Source organism: Strigops habroptila, chromosome 20 (genome assembly GCF_004027225.2).
Source record: "Strigops habroptila isolate Jane chromosome 20, bStrHab1.2.pri, whole genome shotgun sequence".
Classification (NCBI taxonomy): Eukaryota; Metazoa; Chordata; class Aves; order Psittaciformes; family Psittacidae; genus Strigops; species Strigops habroptila.
The window spans coordinates 5,560,048-5,579,178 of record NC_044296.2 but is presented as its reverse complement, the minus strand read 5'-3'; the positions used below and the strand labels follow the sequence as shown (position 1 = coordinate 5,579,178).

General features: G+C 62.9%; 1 protein-coding gene across 4 annotated transcripts; it reads left to right on the top strand.

Moving 5' to 3' along the window:
• The first annotated feature begins 526 nt into the window (after positions 1–526).
• On the top strand, positions 527–17,470 carry NFIC (nuclear factor I C). 4 transcript variants are annotated; one of them, XM_030509796.1, is made up of 10 exons: positions 527–1,187; positions 9,069–9,140; positions 9,290–9,364; positions 9,487–9,610; positions 9,879–10,003; positions 11,415–11,543; positions 11,663–11,847; positions 13,423–13,582; positions 14,979–15,064; positions 16,734–17,470. In XM_030509796.1, exons 1-10 carry the CDS (start codon positions 770–772, stop codon positions 16,755–16,757), a joined length of 1,398 nt encoding a protein of 465 aa, XP_030365656.1. In that variant the 5' UTR covers positions 527–769; the 3' UTR covers positions 16,758–17,470. The 4 variants fall into 4 exon arrangements, with proteins under 4 accessions (XP_030365656.1, XP_030365657.1, XP_030365658.1 ...); XM_030509797.1 differs by having other exon boundaries at positions 16,675–17,470; XM_030509798.1 differs by lacking the exon at positions 13,423–13,582 and having other exon boundaries at positions 16,675–17,470.
• The last annotated feature ends 1,661 nt before the right edge of the window (positions 17,471–19,131 follow it).

Here is a 19,131-nt window from a genome sequence, read left to right as displayed (position 1 = left end):
AGGGAATGGCATTGCTGCCCTGGAATGAGTGGGACCAGTGCTGTGTCCAGAGCTGTTCGCCCCATCCCGTGCTCTGTGTCCTCCCCTGGCTCCGGCTCACAGACACCTTGGGGATGCATTTTCTTGTTTTCTCCTGCGGCACTCACACATGGGAAAGGCAGTTGGAGCACAGCTGCAACTGGGGCAAACTGGGGGAGCTTCCCCCGGTGCAGGGGAAGCTGGGGTGTCCCTTGGATGCTGTGGGCTGGCAGTGCCTGACCACTGCTGGAGTGGTGGCTCTGTCAGGCACAGTGGCAAGTGGGGTTTCTGTGTCTGTCGGGATCAGATCATAGAATCCCAGACTGGTTTGTGTTGGAAGGGACCTTAAAGCTCCTCCAGTTCCAACTCCTGCCACGGGCAGGGACACCTTCCACTAGAGTAGGTTGCTCCAAGCCCCTGTGTCCAACCTGGCCTTGAGCACTGCCAGGGATGGGGCAGCCACAGCTTCTCTGGGCACCCTGTGCCAGCGCCTCAGCACCCTCACAGGGAAGAGCTTCTGCCTCAGAGCTCATCTCAATCTCCTCTCTGGCAGGTTAAAGCCATTCCCCTTGTCCTGTCCCTGCATGCCCTTATCCAAAGCCCCTGTCCAGTAACCACCCATCCCTCTGCCCCCCAGGATGAGTTCCACCCCTTCATCGAGGCGCTGCTCCCCCACGTCCGGGCCTTCGCCTACACGTGGTTCAACCTGCAGGCCCGCAAGCGCAAGTACTTCAAGAAGCATGAGAAGAGGATGACGAAGGACGAGGAGAGGGCGGTAAAGGATGAACTGCTGAGTGAGAAGCCGGAGGTGAAACAGAAATGGGCCTCACGCCTCCTGGCCAAGCTGCGCAAGGACATCCGGCCCGAGTGCCGCGAGGACTTCGTGCTCTCCATCACCGGCAAGAAGCCCTCGTGCTGCGTCCTCTCCAACCCTGACCAGAAGGGGAAGATGCGCCGCATCGACTGCTTGCGGCAGGCAGACAAGGTGTGGCGGCTGGACCTGGTCATGGTCATCCTCTTCAAAGGGATCCCACTGGAGAGCACCGACGGCGAGCGCCTGGTCAAGTCAGGCCAGTGCACCAACCCCATCCTCTGTGTCCAGCCCCACCACATCAGTGTCTCCGTCAAGGAGCTGGACCTCTACCTGGCTTACTTCGTCCGTGAGAGAGGTGGGTGCTCGTCCGCCTGTGGGTCAGAGCCAGGATGAGTTCCTGTGGAGCCAGCTCCCAGGGAGAGAGGTTCATGTGCCAGGGAGGGGAGTGAGTGGTCCCCAAGGATGCTCGTGGCTCTGGGCATTATCAAAGGGGGATCTGGGGGGGTTATCCCACATCCCACGCTGCCTGTGCCAGCAGCCTGGTGACAGCCTGTTCCTGGTGTGCCCTGGTGTGCTGGAGCTGGGAGCATCCTGCAGTGCCAGGTTGCTGTGGGCTGTGGTCGTGGTCCCTCACACAGTGGGTGACCAAGGTGGGGACAGCAGCAGCGATAACACCAGCAGGGGCAAACCACAAACACCAGCAGCTCCTGCTGTGCACCAAGGGGGTGCTGCTCCCATGTCCTTCACCTGCTTGGGGGTCCCCTCAGATGGAGGCGTGTGTGCCGCCAGGATCTGCCTTCCCAGCCACGTCTTTGGGGTGTGCTGGGCTGAACTAGGTTGGGGTTCCATCCAGTTAAGCCCCAGTTCCATCCAGTTAAGCCCCAGGGCTTAAGTGGGATGCAGTGTGCTATGCTGGGGTCACCCCATATTGGGTGGGTGGGGTGCTGCATACTGGGCTGGGCTGGGGGGCACCCTGGACTAGAGTGGACTGAGTGGGAGCCCTGCAGTGGCCATGCTGGTGGCATGGATCACGACCCCCATGGCAGCCACGCTGGGGTCCCCCACACTGCATTGGGGTGCCAGTGCCGGTGGGTGTCCCCAGAGAGGTGGGTACTCCTCTGCCACCCCCCGGCAGTGACCTTGTCCTCAGCGCCCGCGGTCACCTGAGCTCCAATTGGGAACATGGGGCTGCAAATACTCCGATAAGGCTCCTGCTGCCCTGTTAAGGTCGCTCCGGGTCCCGGTTAAGGGAGCCCAGGACCAGGCAGCATCACCCATCCCCGCTCCCATCCCCACTCCCATCCTGCTCCCATCCTGCTTTCCCCCCTTCGCACATCTCACCCTGCAGCTCCTTTCCCCGCCCCCCCCCCCCCCCCCGCATCCCCAGGCCCAAGGGGTGTGACAGGGGGTGACTGGGGGGTTGTGGTCCCCCCGGCCGGGCCGCTCGGGCTCCCCACGGCCCCCCTGATGCGGCTGCACACGTGGTTCTGGGCCAGGCGCCTTCTGCTGAGGTCAGCACAAATTCCCCGCTGCTACTCTGGCAGCGCCGGAGGGGGGGAGCTCCCGCTCTGCTTCCCCCACTCGTCTGGGGGAAAGACCCACGGGGGAAAGTAAGGAATGAGCAGAGCCGGGCTGGGCGGAGGCTCCGAGGCGCTGGGTGCAGGATGGGAGCGGGATGGTGCAGGATAGTGCGAGATGGGTGCAGGCTGGGAGCAGGATGGTGCAGGCTGGGAGCAAGATGGTGCAGGATAGTGCAGGATGGGAGCAGGATGGTGCAGGCTGGATGCAGGATGGTGCGGGGCTGGTGGGATGAGTGTAGGATAGTAGCAGGATAGGTGCAGACGGTGCGAGGATGGGAGCAGGATGGGTGCAGAAGGTGCAGGGCTGGGTGCAGGATGGCAGCAGGATGGGTGCAGACGGTGCGGGGCTGGGTGCAGGATGGCAGCAGGATGGGTGCAGACGGTGCGGGGCTGGGGCTGGGTGCAGGATGGGAGCAGGATGGGTGCAGGCTGGTGCGGGGCCGGTGCGGAGCTGGGCTGTGCACGCCGCAGTGGGGGCGGGGCGGGCGCTGCAGTGGGGGGTTGCAGGGGGAGCTCGGAGGTCGCTGGTGAAAGTCACCGCTGCAGTAACCGGGGATCGATGGAGCCGCTCCATGTTCCGGGACCTCGGGAGCAGCAGATCCGTCCCGGCAGCGCCCGGCAGCCGCAGCCAAGCTGGGGGTGCCAGTGCCCCCCTCCCTGCACCTTGTGCCCCCATCCCTGCACCCCATCCCTACACACCCATCCCTACATCCCACAGCCCTGCATCCCCCTCCCTACGTATCCATCGCTGCATCCCGCAGCCCTGCATCCCCATCCCTGCATCCCCATCCTGGTACCCCCCATCCTGATCCCAGCTGGGGGGGAGCAGAAGCTGTAAGGAGGCTGGCTGGGCTCAGTGTTGTCCCCTCACACCCTTTGGGGTGCTCTGGAGCTGGCGGGGACCCCGTAGCCAGTGGGGCTTTGGGGACAAGGCTCTGCCCAGCAGCGAGCTCCCCTGGCAGTGTCTGGGGTGGGAGCAGATGGATGCTCGGGACGAGCAGGTGGCAGGTCCCAGGGTGGCATCACTGCTGGCCCCGATGCTGCATGGATGGCACTGGGGGGAGGCAAGACCTCCACCACGCTGCCAGCATCTGTGTCCCCCTGCCTTGGCAGCCCCTTGTCTCCCCTCACCAGCCTCCCTGAGGCAGATGGCACCAATCTGCCGGGGAGCCCGTGCCAGGGCTTTGGGCCCGGATGTGCCAAGCGTCTGCGTGGTCCCTCCAGATGGAAGGGCAGGAATTCCCTCTGGCAGCACTGCTCTGCCAGCCCCCCACGCCAGTATTTATGGTCAGGAATGCGAAGAGATTGATGGGGTGCACGGTATTTGGTTGGAAGGGACCTTAAAGCTCCTCCAGTTCCAACCCCTGCCATGGGCAGGGACACCTTCCACTAGAGCAGGTTGCTCCAAGCCCCTGTGTCCAACCTGGCCTTGAACACTCCCAGGGATGGGGCAGCCACAGCTTCTCTGGGCACCCTGTGCCAGCGCCTCAGCACCCTCACAGGGAAGAACTTCTGCCTCAGAGCTCATCTCAATCTCCCCTTCAGATGAGGTTAAAGCCATTCCCCTTGTCGTGTCTCTACAGACCCCTGTCCAAAGCTCCTCTCCAGGTTTCTTGTATCTTTCCACTCTACAGGCAGGGCCCAACAGCAACGCGCACAGGGAATCCACAGTGGGCTGGGTCCCTGCCCTCAAGAGGTGGGGTGGAAAGGGGCTCACCAGGGTGCTGTGACCGCAGCCATCCCCATCCGCTGCAGCATCCCTCTGCCGAGCCTGGAGGTGGCTGCAGCCAGGTTGGTTTTGGCACGTCGGAGCTCTGTGGATGGTGTGCCAGTGACCTTGGGGAGGTCAGGGCTTCCCCGGCTCTCCTGCAGTGCGCCGGGCCGGCAGTGTGCCGGAGCCGTGCCAGAGCCAGGCAGCTTTCCCACAGTGCCACCAGTGAAGCAAGTTCTCCCTGTGCTCAGCCCCGTGGCCCCAGCCAGGGTGCCACGTCCACGGCGCTTGGGCTGGGGGAGCAAAAGCTTCCCTGCACCCTGCGGATAAAAGATGAGGGAGCTCCATTGTGCCAGCACCCACTGTTCCCCCCCCAGTGCCTGCCCCACGGCCACAGTTGCTGTCCTGGCCGGGCGCCCAGCTCCTGCCGCGCTGGCAGGGGACAGCTGGGGTGGCAGATGCCACCGCGGGTCCTGTGCTGCCAAACCCTCCTGGCAGGATGCTGCTCCCCCGAGCTGGGTTGGGGGTTTGGGGTCCCTGAACCTGCCCCCCTCCAGCCTTGTGCGGCCTCAGATCTTGGCCATGGAGAGGGAGATTCCCACAATGCACTGGGAGGGATGCCTGTGGTCAGTGGGGCGAGAGAGGGAGGTCTGTGGGACTCTGCGGGGGGGGCTGGCTGTGCCATGGGGCTGTGTCGTGGGACTATGTAGTGCTGCAGGACCATGCCATGCCATGGGGCTGTGTGTTGGGGCTGTGCCGTGGGGCCATGCAATGTTGTAGGGCCCTGCCATGCCATAGGGCTGTGCTGTGGGGCTGTGCTGTGGGGCTGTGTCCTGCTGTAGGACCCTGCCATGTCATGGGGCTGTGTTGTGCCATGGGGCAGGGCAGGGGCAATGTGTCCAGTAGCGCAGGGCCAGGCCTGGGACCCTCTGACTGTGCCTGCAGAGCTGGGGTGTGTGTCCCCCCCATATCCCTTCTGCCTCCTGCTTCCTGCCTTCTGCCTTCCCTTCCCTTTTCTTCCCTTCCCTTCCCTCCCTCGTTTCCTCCTCCCTGTTAGCTCTTTCCCTCTTTCCTTGGTTTTATTTTCTTCTTTCTTTTGTTCTTTTTCCTTCTCCTTCTCTTCCTCCTTTCTTCTCTTTTTTTCTTTTCCCTTTCCCTTTCTCTCCACTTTCACTTCTTCCTCCCTTTTTTCTCCCCACCCCTCCCTCCCTCCCTTTCTCCCCGTCATCCTCTCCCACAGCTGCACCCCCAGGTCCCCCCACTCCGTGGCACAGGCACTATGTGCCATCACCCCGGGGGGGGTGTCTCATAGAGGATGTGGGGGTCTCAGCCGTCCCTTTGTCCGTCATGCTCCCATCCCTTTGTCCGCTGCCATCTGTGCTCCGCAGGCGCCGGCAGCCCTGGATGAGGCCCAGGCCTGGCAGGGCTGAGCGAGGGGGTGATCAAGCCCCGTGCCCCCCCCGGCCACTGCCGCCAGGGTCAGCTGAGGACAAATGCTCTGGCTCAGCCTCCTGGGCCGGCTGCAGGCTGGGACGTGGCAGCGGGTGCATGATGTGACCCCCCCCCCGCCGCCCTGGGGGACATCTGCAGCCAGGACCTCCCCGGGGCTCAGTGTGGGAAGGAGGAGCTGGCAGGGAGCAGGCTGAGACCCAGCAAACTCATCTCATGCCCTTGTAGCACCGCCATCCTTCAGGCACGGCAGGGAAGGAGGCAGGATGGAAGGGGAAGGGGGGGTTGCAGGGAGCGTGGCAGAGGGGTCCGGTGCTCCCGGCGCGCCGGCTGAGCCGGGATTTAGCTGGAACACAGAGTGTTTCTCTGGGGATTATCTAAAGGAGGTTACACAAGCGGCGCTGGTCCGGGTTTTACGTAAGGGCCATGGGGCCGCTGTGGGGTGGAGGATGCTGGGGGTCTTGCAGGGAGAGACCTCAAATCACACACACACACACACCCCCTGCAGCCGCTGCCACGCAGCACTTGGGCTCCCTCAGGTCTCCAAGTGTCTCTGGTCCTTGACCAGGCTGTTCATTCTGGGCCTTACTGATGCTCCTGGCAGGGAAGGGCCAGGCAGAGGCATGGAGGGGGGAGCTGTGCGTTGCTCCTGGGTTAACACCATTGCAGGGGGCCCCGCACCAGCCCTGGGGAAACTGAGGCAGCGGTGCCGAGCCCTCTCCTATCTCCTGCCCTGTTGCTAACAGGGCTGGAAGAGGAAACCTGCTGCCCTCCCCGGGGGGGATGTCCCACCAATCCCCAGCACCCTCCAGCTGCTGCACCTGCACCCTATACTGGTCCCTATTCCCATCAGTGCTGCGGCACGGAGCCAGGGGGGCACCCCCCTGCCCCCGGGGGGCACCCAGCCTGCATGGACCCCCCCAGATCCTGCCCAGGAGCTGTTCCCATGTGCTGAGGCCAAGGGGAGAGAGTCTCCATGGGGCTGGTGGCACCATGCTGGGATCCATAATTCAATGGGTGGCATCAGTCCAGGGGCTGGGAGCATGGACAGCCCTCACCCTGCCTCAGGGCACAGACTTTGCTCTTTGCAACAGAGATGGGATCGACCTGTTTGGGCCCCTCCATGCACTGAACCCCACAGCGTCACAGCAGGACCCCCCCTCCCCTCATCCCCCAATCCATCATTTGGGGGTGCAGGAGGTGTGAGGTTGTCCCCCACCCATGAGGCTGGGGGGCTCCCAGCCTTCTTTCACTTTCCCAATGCAACCGAAGCACTTGTTGGGTGGTGGATTTGGGGTGTCCCCCCCAAAAACACATCCCTTGGAGGTGGGAGGAAGGAGGCCGCCATTTTAGCGTGGGCCAGCAGGCCCCAGGCAGCCCTCACATGGCGGCGAGAGCAGAGTTTGGAGGAGGCAGCCAGAAATGTGCTGGCAAGGTCACCAAGCCCCACCACAGAGGGTGCCGAGCCCGCAGCCCCCCTCCTGGCACCCACAGCCCTCCATCTGTGGGGACACGAGGGGTGCTGGGAGGGGACAGGCCTGCTGGCAAACCTCAGAGCTCCGGACAGCCCCTGGGTGCTGCTGGAGTGCCATGGCTGGGATTGGGATGCTCGACTTGAGGGATGCTCCCTTGGGATCAGGGTCAGGAGATGATGCTGTGGGAGGATGTGGGGGGCTCCCAGGGGGGTACTCAGGGCAAGCAAGTTGCCCTGTCAGGTGCCCGGGGGTTACAGAGGACATGCTGGGGTGGCTTTGGGGGGAGCAAAGGGCTGTGCCAAGCGTCCTGGGAGAGCAAAGGTCCATGTGGGGCAACTGGGGCTGAGGAAAGGTCCGTGTGGAGGATCGTGGGGTGAGCAGGGGCCATGTGGGGTATCCTGAGGAGAACAAAGGTCCGTGTGGGGCATTTGGAGCGAGCAGGGTCCATCTCAGGACAAGCCGTCATGGGAGGTCCCATGGGCCATGTGCATCACCTCGGAGGCCACCAGCTTTGGTGGGCTTCTAATGCCCGATCCCCCCGCGGGGAGCGAGCAGGGACCGGGGCGCCCCGAGGCAGCGTCGGGGAGGTCACGGGGCTGCAGCCGCCAGCCACCGCCCCGCGCCTTGGCCGGGCTCCATCGCTAACGGCTTCCAGAGCCGCCGCGACGGTTGTTGTTGTAAGAGGCGAGGAGGGGCCATGTCCGGCCGCGTGGTGCCCATGAGCGCAAGGGGGGGGGGCCGGCCACCCCTCGCCTGTGCCCCCCATGCGTCAGCCTTCAGAGCAAGGAGGGGTGGAAGGAAAATGGAGAGAAGGAATTGGGAGGAAACACCACCCCCCCACCCCCCCCCCGCGTGCACTGCCGCGGGAATTGCTGCTCCCTAAAATGGCTGCCCTGGGGAAGCCGCGGGCGTGGGCAACGGCGGGCATGGGGCTGGCTGGCGCTGGGCCGTGGTGCTGCCACGGGACGGCTGCCAGCAGGGAAGGGGCTGCCAGGCCGGCACGGGGAGCGGCGGCGGAGGAGCCTTGGGAACTGGGGAGGGAGACAAAATGGCGGCGCTTGGCACTGGTGTCCAGCGGCCCCCGGGGTGTTGGGTGGGAGCGGATTGTGTGTGTGTGAGGGGCTGAGGGGGGGCACGGAGTGAGAGGGGCAGGGAAAATCAGGAGAGAAAAGGGAAAACTGGGCAGACCCTGGCCAAGGCACAGCAGGCGGGCTGGCAGCCGCGGCCGCGCTGTTTTGACGGTGTCGCGGCCCTTTCCCGGCATCAGCCAAAGCTGGGGAAGAGGAACACTGGAGAGCAACGGGTGGGAGGAGGAGGAGGAGGGAGAAGCAGAAGGGAGGATGAGGAGAGGGGGAAACGTGTGGCAGAAAGTTATGGAAGGGATCTGGGAGCAGGCGAGTGTCCTGTGCCGGGGAGGAAGGATGCTCGCGGTAGGGCACAGGGAACCAGAGGGCACATTGGCCATGCCATGCTGCGCCGTGCCATGTCATGCTGGGGTGTGCCAGCGCTGCTGATCTCAGCATCTGAGCCAGCTTATTTATATCCAAAGCTAAAAGGGTGTTCAAGGAGCTGGAGCGGGCGCTGCCCCATGGCCCCACTGCCCTCCGAGGGGCTTGGAGGAGGCAGGACGAGGTGCTATGGAGTGACAGAGGCAATGCCTGGCAGCGGCGGCACTGCCCGAGCTGGGCGACAGCAGCAGGAGGGAGGAGGGGAGACAGGAGCAGGGCCAGGCAGCCATCACTCTGCCTCAGGGCAGGTCGAGGGCTGTGAGTTCCCCTCACATGGCAGCACAAGGGTGTCCCTGTTCCTGTCCCTGTTCCTGCCCCTAGCGAGGGATGTCTGTGGTGGCTCTTCCCTGGTGGCTGGGGACGTGCCAGCTTGGCCCTGGGCCTCCTGCCAGACCATGCCTCAGTTTCCCCATGCCACAGAGCAGTGAGGGGGGCTGCCGGGGCAGGGAACCAGCTGGGTACCCCCAGTTTGCACCGGGTGCCTCATCCCGGTGGTATTTTTCCCTCTTGCAGATGCAGAGCAGAGCAGCAGCCCCCGGACGGGCATTGGCTCAGACCAGGAGGACAGCAAACCCATCACGCTGGGTGAGCAGGGCTCAAGGGGCAGCATTACAGCAGCTTTGGGGGTGTTGGAGTGCTCTCAAGCTTTACCACAAGACACTGTGGAGCAGGAGAGGTGCTTCTGTCCTGTCCTGCCCCCCATCCACAGAGCTCCCTCCTCTCTTCCCACACAGATTCCACAGACTTCCAGGAAAGCTTCGTCACCTCGGGGGTGTTCAGCGTCACCGAGCTCATCCAAGTGTCCCGAAGTGAGTGCCACCATCATACCACCAACCCCCCCCCCCCCGGCTGCCGGGGACTGGCAGCATCCCGATTGCTCCCCATCCCAGATGTGGGCTGGGACCCCCCTGATTCCTCTCTCTCCCTGCAGCACCGGTGGTGACAGGCACGGGTCCAAACTTCTCTCTTGGGGAGCTCCAGGGCCACCTGGCCTATGACCTGAACCCCTCCAGCACCGGCATGAGGAGGACACTGCCCAGCACCTCCTCCAGCGGGTACGTGATCCTGGGACCATGCTGGGGTGGAACTGGGTGATGCTGGGGCAATGCTGGGGTGATTTAGGGGGCAGTACAGGAGTGATGCCAGGGTGATGCTGGAGCAGTGCTGGGGCAATGCTGGGGTGATACTGGGGGTGATGCCGGGGTGATGCCGGAGTGAACCCTAGCCTGGCCATGGGCCACTGCTCATCTCACTGTGGTGGAGGCACAGGGCAGGTTGTGTCCTGCCACAGGCTGGAGCTGATTCCTCCCCTACACCCCCCAGGAGCAAACGGCACAAGTCGGGGTCCATGGAGGACGACATCGACACCAGCCCAGGGGGCGAGTACTACACCTCCTCCAACTCCCCCACCAGCAGCAGCCGCAACTGGACAGAAGACATGGAAGGGGGTAGGTGCTTCCCTATAGGGGTCTCCCTATAGGTGCCCCCCTGCTGCTACAGGGCCCCCCAGCCAGGTCACTACTGTCTGACCTACCCTGTGAGAGCCTGGGGTTGCTTTAGGGTGCTCAGGTCAAAGCACCAGCTGGCTGGAGGTGCTGGGGGGTTGCTGTAGGGCTCCCCAGCAAGTCACTGCTTCTCTGTGGGGGCTGTGGGGTTGCTGTGGGGTTGCCCACCAAAGCACAGGCTCTCTATAGGTGTTCTCTATAGGGCCAGCCCAGTGTCCCAGCCCCACACCAGCCTCTCCCAGCCCCACGGCGGCCGCTTCTGCTGCGGGCAGCAGCTCTCTTGCTTTCTTGGCGTTTTTTCTGTTGGGTTGTTTTTTTTCCCTTTCCTGTCTAGACAGCCCCAATTAGCTGTTCATTAAGAAAATGGGGGGGGGGGCTGGGCTAATTAAAGCGATGCTGCGGGGAGGCATGGCAGCTCCCACACCCCGGGGTGCCTTTGCAGGCCAGGGAGCACTCGTCTTCCCCCCTCTTTGGCTCTTATCCTGCTTCCCTGCACTCCAAACAGTGGGGCAGGATCCATACCGGTGCCCCCAGCCCTGGCAGAGCCTGGGGGGTGCCTGGCTTTGGGGCGCTGGAGGCAATGTGGGGCAAGCAAGTCCTGCCCCAGGAAGGTGCCCCATAGGTGCTGGGGACTGTGGCCCATCCTGCACCACCACTGTGCCCATGGGGCTGGTGTGTCCTCAGGGAGATGTCACCCCCTGCCCAAAGCATTGCCTGGGGGTGTGTGTGGCAGGTTGGGCTGTGCAGGGGTGCCCCTGTCCCCTGCTGGTGGCCTGATTCGGGGCAGGAGGGAGGGGGGCAGCAATCCCATATGGGATGTTCCAGGAAATCCTCCTAAACACCAGCTGAGAAGGGGCTAAATCCATTACCAGGCCTTGGCCAAATGGCCCGAGATAAAGCCACGGTGATGGGGGAGGGGGATTAAGGCACCTACCGTCCCCTCCTGCTCTGCCCCAGTGTCTGGCGCTGCCGGGGGGTTCTAGGGGTCCCTGGAGGGGTCACCCCCCAGGAGATCCTTGTGCTGGCAGGATGTGAGCCCCCAAACCCAGGGGTCCAGTGGCGCACTCCTGGGAGCCCCCACTTCTGCCAGCCTGAGTAGGCACCCACACATGCAAACATGCATGTGCACACAGGCACGGAGGCACACACATGCCCATGCATGAGCACGTGCCTGCACACACGTGTTTATGTGCACACCTGTGGTAGGCCCATAGAGCTGCCCACATCCATGCACACCCCCACTCATGCACACACACGTGCACTCGTGCCGAGCCTGCCCTCAGGGTGCCCCTCACCCCAGGATCGAGCCTGCGGCGGATGCTGGGCTCTGACACTGCGCCCCGCTTTGCTTCAGGCATCTCCCCCACCGTGAAGAAGACGGAGATGGACAAGTCCCCCTTCAACAGCCCATCACCCCAGGACTCCTCGCCCCGGCTGAGCAGCTTCACGCAGCACCACCGTCCCGTCATCGCGGTGCACAGCGGTGAGTGTCCTAGCAGGGAAACCGAGGCACGGAGCCAGGGGGTGAGCAGTGTGGGGCTGGGGCAGCGGCTGGCTGCTGGTGACACTGAGGGGTCCTCCCCTTCCCGTTGTCGCCCGCAGGTATCGCTCGAAGCCCTCACCCATCATCTGCGCTGCATTTCCCCACCACCTCCATCCTCCCCCAAACGGCCTCCACCTACTTCCCCCACACGGCCATTCGGTACCCGCCTCATCTCAACCCGCAGGACCCACTGAAAGATCTCGTCTCGCTGGCCTGTGACCCGTCCAACCAGCAGCCCGGACCGGTAAGGATGCAGCCCCATCCTTGCATCCCATCACTGAGCTCACCGTGAGGCACCAGGGTCTGCTGCATCCCCTTGATTGGGGTGGTGTGTGAATGCCCCATCCCTGGCAGTGTTCAAGGCCAGGTTGGACACAGGGGCTTGGAGCAACCTGCTCTAGTGGAAGGTGTCCCTGCCCGTGGCAGGGGTTGGAGCTGGGTGAGCTTTAAGGTCCCAACTCAAACCGTTCTGTGATTTTATGATTGTCTGCCACCGCCGCCATCACCACCACCACAGTTGGGGGTCAGGGTGCTCTGGTGGCAGTTGGGTGCCAGCACCCAGCCCGGTAGGGTATTGGACAGGGCTGGGCAGTGCCATGCTTTGATTTGGGAGTGCAGCTGCAGCTGGTCAGTGTTGACAGCTTGGTTCTCCAGCGATGGAGGGGAGACAGGGCAGTCGGTGCTGGGGCTGAGCCGTTAGCTGGGGCTGGGGGTGTCTGTGGTAGCAGGGGATGTGTGACCACTGCCAAAGAGCCACCGTCCACCAGCGTGCCGGGGGACTGATGGGCTCTGTGTGCCAGGGACTGATGGGCTCCATGTGCCCCAGCGCCGGCTGGTGACCCGTCAGCCCCGTCCCCACTACGCCATGTCCCCAGGGGGGTGGCAGGGCCACATTGAGCTGCCGTGTGCTGTCCCTCATCCCAGCACCCTGCACATCCAGCACCCCATGCACCCCACATGCCACACACCCAGCCCCCCCAGCACAAAGTGCACCCAGCACCCAGTGCATGCAGCACCCAGTGCACCCAATGCACCCAGCACCCCACACACACAGCACCCAGCACACCCAGTACCCTGCACACTTAGCATCCAGTGCACCCCACATGCCATGCACCCATCACCTCACGCACCCAGTGCACCCAATGCACCCAGCACCCCACACACACAGCACCCAGCACACCCAGTACCCTGCACACCTAGCATCCAGTGCACCCCACATGCCATGCACCCATCACCTCACGCACCCAGCACCCTGCACCCCCACCCTGTGCTCCCTTTGTGCCTGCAGCCAGGCCCCAGGGGTAGCCACACCCCCACCCCCTGCCCTCCTGTGGCCCATTCTGCCTCACACCCGCAGAGTCTGAGGGAGCTCCTCTGAGCTCTGCCCAGCACCCGGCGAGGCCTCATGCCAGGGTGAGGGGCACGGCTGCTCTTCTCCCCATGCAGCAGCTCAGTGCTGGGCTGGCAGAGACTGGGTTGGGAATAGGGGGGAGCTGGTACAGGAGCCTTTGATGCCACCACGGGGTGCCCCTTCCCCACACAGCACCCTGGCTCCGGCATGTGCCGCCATGGGGTGGGGGACGTGGCCCCCCCCAAAGCCCACCTTGACCCCTACCTTTTCACCCCGCCGTGATTCCCCTGTGGCTGGCGCCGTCTGTTCAGGGCTGCTCTGAGACCCATCAAACTCATGCCAGCAGTGAGGGATGCTCTGTGCGGGTGCCAAGCGGCACCAGGCGCTCCCGGGCCGGCTTTTGCCGGTGCTGCCCGTGCTTCCTAATGGCTTGTGCTGTTTGTTTTTCTGTCTGTGTTGTGTCCCCAGTTAAATGGAAGTGGTCAAGTGAAAGTGCCCAGCCACTACCTGCCCCCGCAGATGCTGGCGCCGCCACCTCCCCCTGGCATGCCCCGCTTGGCCGTCTCTCCTGACACCAAACCCACCACGACAACTACCGAGGGAGGGACGACCTCGCCGACATCACCCAGTAAGCACCCCGCGGCGCCCACCCCTCTCCCCGGCCCGGCTGGCCCCCTCCTCTTGCAGCCCCCCCAAAGCGTGTTCCCCCCCCGTCCCCGGTGCTGCTGGGGGGGACGTTGGCGGAGGTGGGCTCCCCGCAGCCGGTGAGAGGGAGGCAGCTGGCACGCGATGAGTTTGCTGGGTCTCAGGCAGGTCGGAGCGGGCAGGGTTTGGGCAGGAGGCTCTTGTGTGTCCCCACCAAGCTGGGGGGGCCCTGCACTGGTCCCAGGGACCGGACAGAGCCCCGTGTCGTTCTGAGCCGACGTCCTGCCCAAACCCCGCCCGGCACAGGCAGGGCTTGCCAGGGGAGGCAGTTGCCTCTCCGTGCCTCAGAACACGGTGGTGCTGCTGGTGAGGCAGGGACCGGTTGGATGGCTGTGGTGCTGGAAGGGTGCTGGGCTGTGCTGCATGGGGCTGCCGTCCTCGCGCTGCCACCAGGGTCCCCGGCGTTGGGACCCTCATTTGACAAGGGGCTGTGAAGCGACGTGGGTGCAGGGCCCCCCAAGAGCCCCTGGGGGACCCCTTGTTAGCAGCAGTTGCTGACGAGCTCATCCTTTGCGTGGCCTCAGTGCCTTGGCCAGGAGGAGTTTGGGGTCACAAAGGGAAGACACTGTTGTCACCCCCGGCATCAGGGCATGTGCTGCAGTGGTGGGACGCTGTGCTACCATCACCATGGTGTGCCATCACCATGCTCCGCGAGAGTGTCCCTGTCCCCATCCTGCTATATCCATGGGACTCCTGGTACCCAGAAAGGCTGCCACATCCCCAGGGACAGGCCATGGCCAGATGCCACTGGTGTGGAGGTTACATGGCATGATGTGGAGGGGAGAGCTCTGCGTGGTGTGGCCTGGCCAGTGACAGGACCATGGTCACAGGGAGGGACTGGGCAGTGCCAGCCTCCCCTTGGCTCAGGGAAGGATGCACACTGGGTGTCCCCAAGGAGCATAGGGGCCAGCTGGCTCCATGCCTCCCCCCCCACTCCGATGGGTCTCAGGAGCTCAGCGGGGCCGGGGGTCCCACTGCTGGACCCCTACCTAGCTGGGGGTGGAGGTGGCAGCGGGGTGATGTGGCTGAGTGGAGCTGGTGGCTCCTGTTGCTCTTGCCCCACAGCGCTGCGCTGGCACCCCGAGGGGTGTCCTGTCCACCCCAGCCCGCCGTCACCTCAAAGCCACCCCTCCCCAGAGGGCACAGGCATGGTAGGCACAGCATCCCTGACCTCCACTCGCTGCCAGGACACCATCAGGGACAGTGCCCTGCTGCCAACTCCATGTGCCCAGGACGCCCGTCCCAGCAGTGCCAGGCAGCGGAGGGACGACGGCGATGCCACTGGCAGCCCCATTAATGAGCTCTCGTTTGTTCCCCAGCCTACTCTGCACCAGGCACGCCCCCTGCGAACCGTTCCTTCGTGGGATTAGGACCAAGGGATCCTGGGAGTATCTATCAGGCACAGGTGAGAGCGGGGATGCTGCTGGGGGGACCCTCCTGCCTTCACCCTGGGCACCGCCGCCATGGCATCGCCGTCGTGGGCATTGCTGCCGTGGGCATGGCCATCGCGGGCATCGCCGTCGTGGGTGTCGCCACTATGGCATTGCTGCAGTGGTGGGCATCACTGCTGTGGGCATCGCCACTGTGGGCATTGCTGCCATAGGCATCACCAGCATGGCATTGCCACTGTGGGCATTGCTGCTTTGGGCATCACTGCCTTGACATTGCCGCTGTGGGTGTCCCCATCATGGGTATTGCCATTATGGGCATTGCCACCATGGGTATTGCCACCATGGCATCCCCACCATGGGTATCATCTCCACCACTGCATCCCCACCATGGGCATCCCCACCATGGGTATCCTCACCATGACATCCCCACCTTGTGCATTGCCACCATGGGCATCCCCAGCTGGTGCCCCGTGCCAAGGCCTCGGGTGCTCCTGGTGACTTTTGGCCACCAAATATCCCCCATGACAGCGGGAGATCCCTGCCATGCCCCGCTTGGCACCATGCACAGCATTCCTGCACGAGGGGCACTGGGGCCGTGTATCCCTTCCCCAGGCAGACACGGACACCCTGCCCTTGCCACTCCAGCCGTGGTGGGATGTGGCAGGCACCTTTCCCGGGAATCTTCACTGGTGCTGGGTGCGTTGGAACCGGCCATGGGTGAGGCACCGTGGGCAGTGCCACGGGCCAGCGCCAGCACCTTGTGCCTCACTTGTACTACGAGTTGCACAGCCTCAGTGGTCCCCTCAGGGGCAGTGTCGGGATGCAGCGGGACGGAGTGTGGATGGCGCCGTGGGGGGGGCAAGGATTTGGGGGGCTGAGCCGTTCCGTGGGGCACTCAAGGGTGCTGTGCTGTGCCACGATGCAAGTGGTCAGGGCCCATGAGCTGGGGCAGGCATGCTGTGCTGTTGCTGGAGGCAAACACTGGGGTCCGGCTCTGACCACAGTGCCCTGCCTCAGTTTCTCCAATGAGCAGAGTAGGGTGGGCACCCTGAGGCTTTTGGATCCCTAAAGAGGAGATACGGTGTGCTAGGGTCCCTACACCCCACACCCTGTGAAGGTCACTGTCCCTGTCCCTGTGCATGTGTGTCTGGATGCGCTCCAGGAGCCTCCCCAGGGCTGAAGGACGCTCTGCCTGAGGAAACTGAGCCACAGGGGTCACAAAGGGGGTGTCCCGTGTCCCGGGAGGGGTGGCTGAGACCTGCTGCTCTCTGGTCATGTGTGGTGGGGCTGGGAAGGGTTAAGGGAAGCAGCGGCTCCGAGCTGTCTCGTTGCCAACGGAAACCAGACATGAGGTAATCGGGAATGAACTTGAACTTGGGGCTGGAGATAGAGGGGGGAGAGACAAGGGGAGGGTGGCAGGGGCCACCCCGCAGGGTCCCCAGTTCTGCCACCCCCCCTCCTTGTCCCCAAGCAGGATGCTTTCCCTGCAGACCATCGCCTTGGCCACCGAGGAGGACGGGGGGGGGCACTGAGTGAACTCGGTACAGGAGTGGGGCAGTGAGGGGAGCGTGGGGACAGCGTGGGGACACAGGGTAACGCCAGGCTCTCTCCTCTCTCCCGGCAGTCCTGGTACCTGGGATAACCGCCGCCGTGCCGCCCCTTCGCCTCCCTTCTCTGCTTTAGGCACCCCCAGAGGAACATCCCTGAGCACCAGGCCCAGCCTTGCGGTGACGACGGAGAGCGTGGACTCATGACGACGACGACGACAACGACGACGACAAGTAAAACCCACACCCGAAGGAAAGAGCGAGGGAAAGGAAGAAGGAAAAGGGTCAAACTTTTTCAAAAAGGAAAACAAAAAAACCCCACACAAACAACACACCCCCAGCCCAGGAGGATCCCAACCCCTCCCCCCCCGGAAAACAAAGAAACACACACAAAAAAGGAGAGAAAAAAACACTATTATTTGCCCCCATCGGCCGGCGCTGAGACCTGACACAACTCGTGCCAGCGATGCTCCTGCAGCGCCTGAGCCCCAGCGGCTGCCGACTCCCTCGGTCCTGCCTCCATGTGAGTAGAAAAGATCAAACCCCCCTTTCGCCGTCCCCCCACCCGGCCCCACACAGACTCTCGGGGGGGCCCCGGGGGTGACACGGTGACATGGTGCTGCAGTGGCCGGGGCTCGGCTTGTCACGACTTGTCACAGGAGGAAGGGGGCTGGGGGTCCCCCACCAGTCCCTTCCCCCCCTACCGTGTCCCCGTGTCCCCCACACGTGTCCCCACGCCGGGGGGGGGCTGTGATGAGGGGACACGTCCGTGTGTCTGAGCTATGCATTCCTGTGGACAGGTACAGGGGGGAGGGTGGGGGGGTGCGATTGTGTTGCACATTTGTAGGAAATGCACTTTGAAGAGGGAATGGTTAAAAAAAAAGATAAGAAAAAGAAGAAAAGAAAAAAAAATCACAAAAAAAGGAGGAAAAAGAAGAGGAGGAAGAGGAGGAGCAGGAGGAAGAGGAGGAGGAGGAAGAGACAGAGCCCCCAGCCCGGCCTTTGGCTGCTTTGGGGTTTTTTGGGATTTTTTCTTTTTTTAACGCCAAGGGCAGAGCCCCCCCTGCACCCCCCAAAGCACCTCCGCACCCCCCAAACCTCCCCTGCACCCCCAAAACCCCCTCCGCCCCCCCCCGCCAAGTGCCTGAACCGCTGCGGGGGACGGGACACGGACCCGGAGACCCCTCCTGAGGATCCCCCCCACTGGGAGGGAAGCGCTGGAGGAAGCCCCCATCCCGCGCGGGGGAGGAGGAAGATGAGGAAGACCCCCGGTGTCCCCCCGGAGCAGACTGGTGTCCCCCCCCGCGCCGCAGGGGGCAGCCCACGGGGAATGACGGAGAGAAGCGGCTGTGGGATGTGCGGGATGGCAGCGAGGAGCACCGCCAAACCCTCCCCCGGCTCCCGCGGAAAGGAGAAGGGTTGGATGGAGGAAATCCCGGGAGAGGAGAAAACATCCAAGATGAGAAGAAAAATGAGAAAACCCGCAAGAGAACAAGAGAAAACGGCAAAAGAAGCGCTTGGCGGTGACGGAGCCCTCTTTGGTTTGGGGTTATTTTTTTAAAGATCTGAGAAAAGCATTAAAAAAAAACAAAACAAAAACCCCTCAAGAAAAGAAAAAAAAAAAGAGAAAAAGAGGGAAAAAAAAAAAAAAAAAAAAGGACAAACCCCCCTATCTATAAGTGCATGGTGCTTTACCAGGACCTGGCGACCCGGCTCGGCCCCGCCGCGCTGGCGATGCTGTGCATGGCAGAGTGTAACCGGCTCGACCTTCCCCTCAGCAACAGAGAAAAAAGAGGAAAAAAAACCACCAAAAAAAAAAAAACAACAAAAAAAATCTGTATAAAAGAAAAGAAAAAAAAAAAAAAAGGGGCGAAAAACCGAAAAAAACGCAAGGAAAAAAAAAAAACAAAAAACAAAAAAGAAAAACAAAACAAAAAAAGAAATCCATGTTTTCCTAATTTGCACGAAGTTTTCTACCACAAGATGTGCCTTTGCCTTCGGAGCCTCAGTATTACCGGGCCCGGTGCCGGGGCGCGGGAGCCGCTGCATGCCCGGGGCCCCCCCCCCGCCTCCTGCATGGCTTCTTCTCGGCCGGAAAAATCCCCTTTTTCTCTCTCTTTTATTATTATTATTATATTATTATTATTAATTGTTTTTTTTAACCCATTTCCCCCCCCTTCGGAAATGTCTTCCAGTTGATGCACCCTCTGCGCCAACACACCGGAATATGCAATAGCCGCCCCCCCACCCCCCCCGCTTTGCCTCTTTTTGGGGGGGGTCCTTCCCTTTTGGGGGGGTTTCTTTTGGTTTTTGGCTTCCAGCAACCAAAGGCAGCGAGGTGGGAGGCAGTGCTTCCCCCCCCTCCCCGGGCCTGAACCCCGCCAGTGCTCTGGGTCTGGGCATGGCAGGATGGATGAGGATGCGGTTGGGGTCCCTCATGGCTGAGTCCTCGTGGGAGGGGGCCCAGCATCCTGACCTCCCCCCCTTTTGAACTGGTTTTCAATGGGGTGCAAGGGCAGGAGGGCTGAGCCCGG

Coding starts and splice junctions, on each gene's coding strand:
- NFIC (XM_030509796.1), top strand. CDS start 770: ATGACGAAGGACGAGGAGAGGGCGGTAAAGGATGAACTGCTGAGTGAG. Junction 1,188..9,068: donor TTACTTCGTCCGTGAGAGAG/GTGGGTGCTCGT, acceptor TCCCTCTTGCAG/ATGCAGAGCAGAGCAGCAGC. Junction 11,848..13,422: donor CCAACCAGCAGCCCGGACCG/GTAAGGATGCAG, acceptor TTGTGTCCCCAG/TTAAATGGAAGTGGTCAAGT.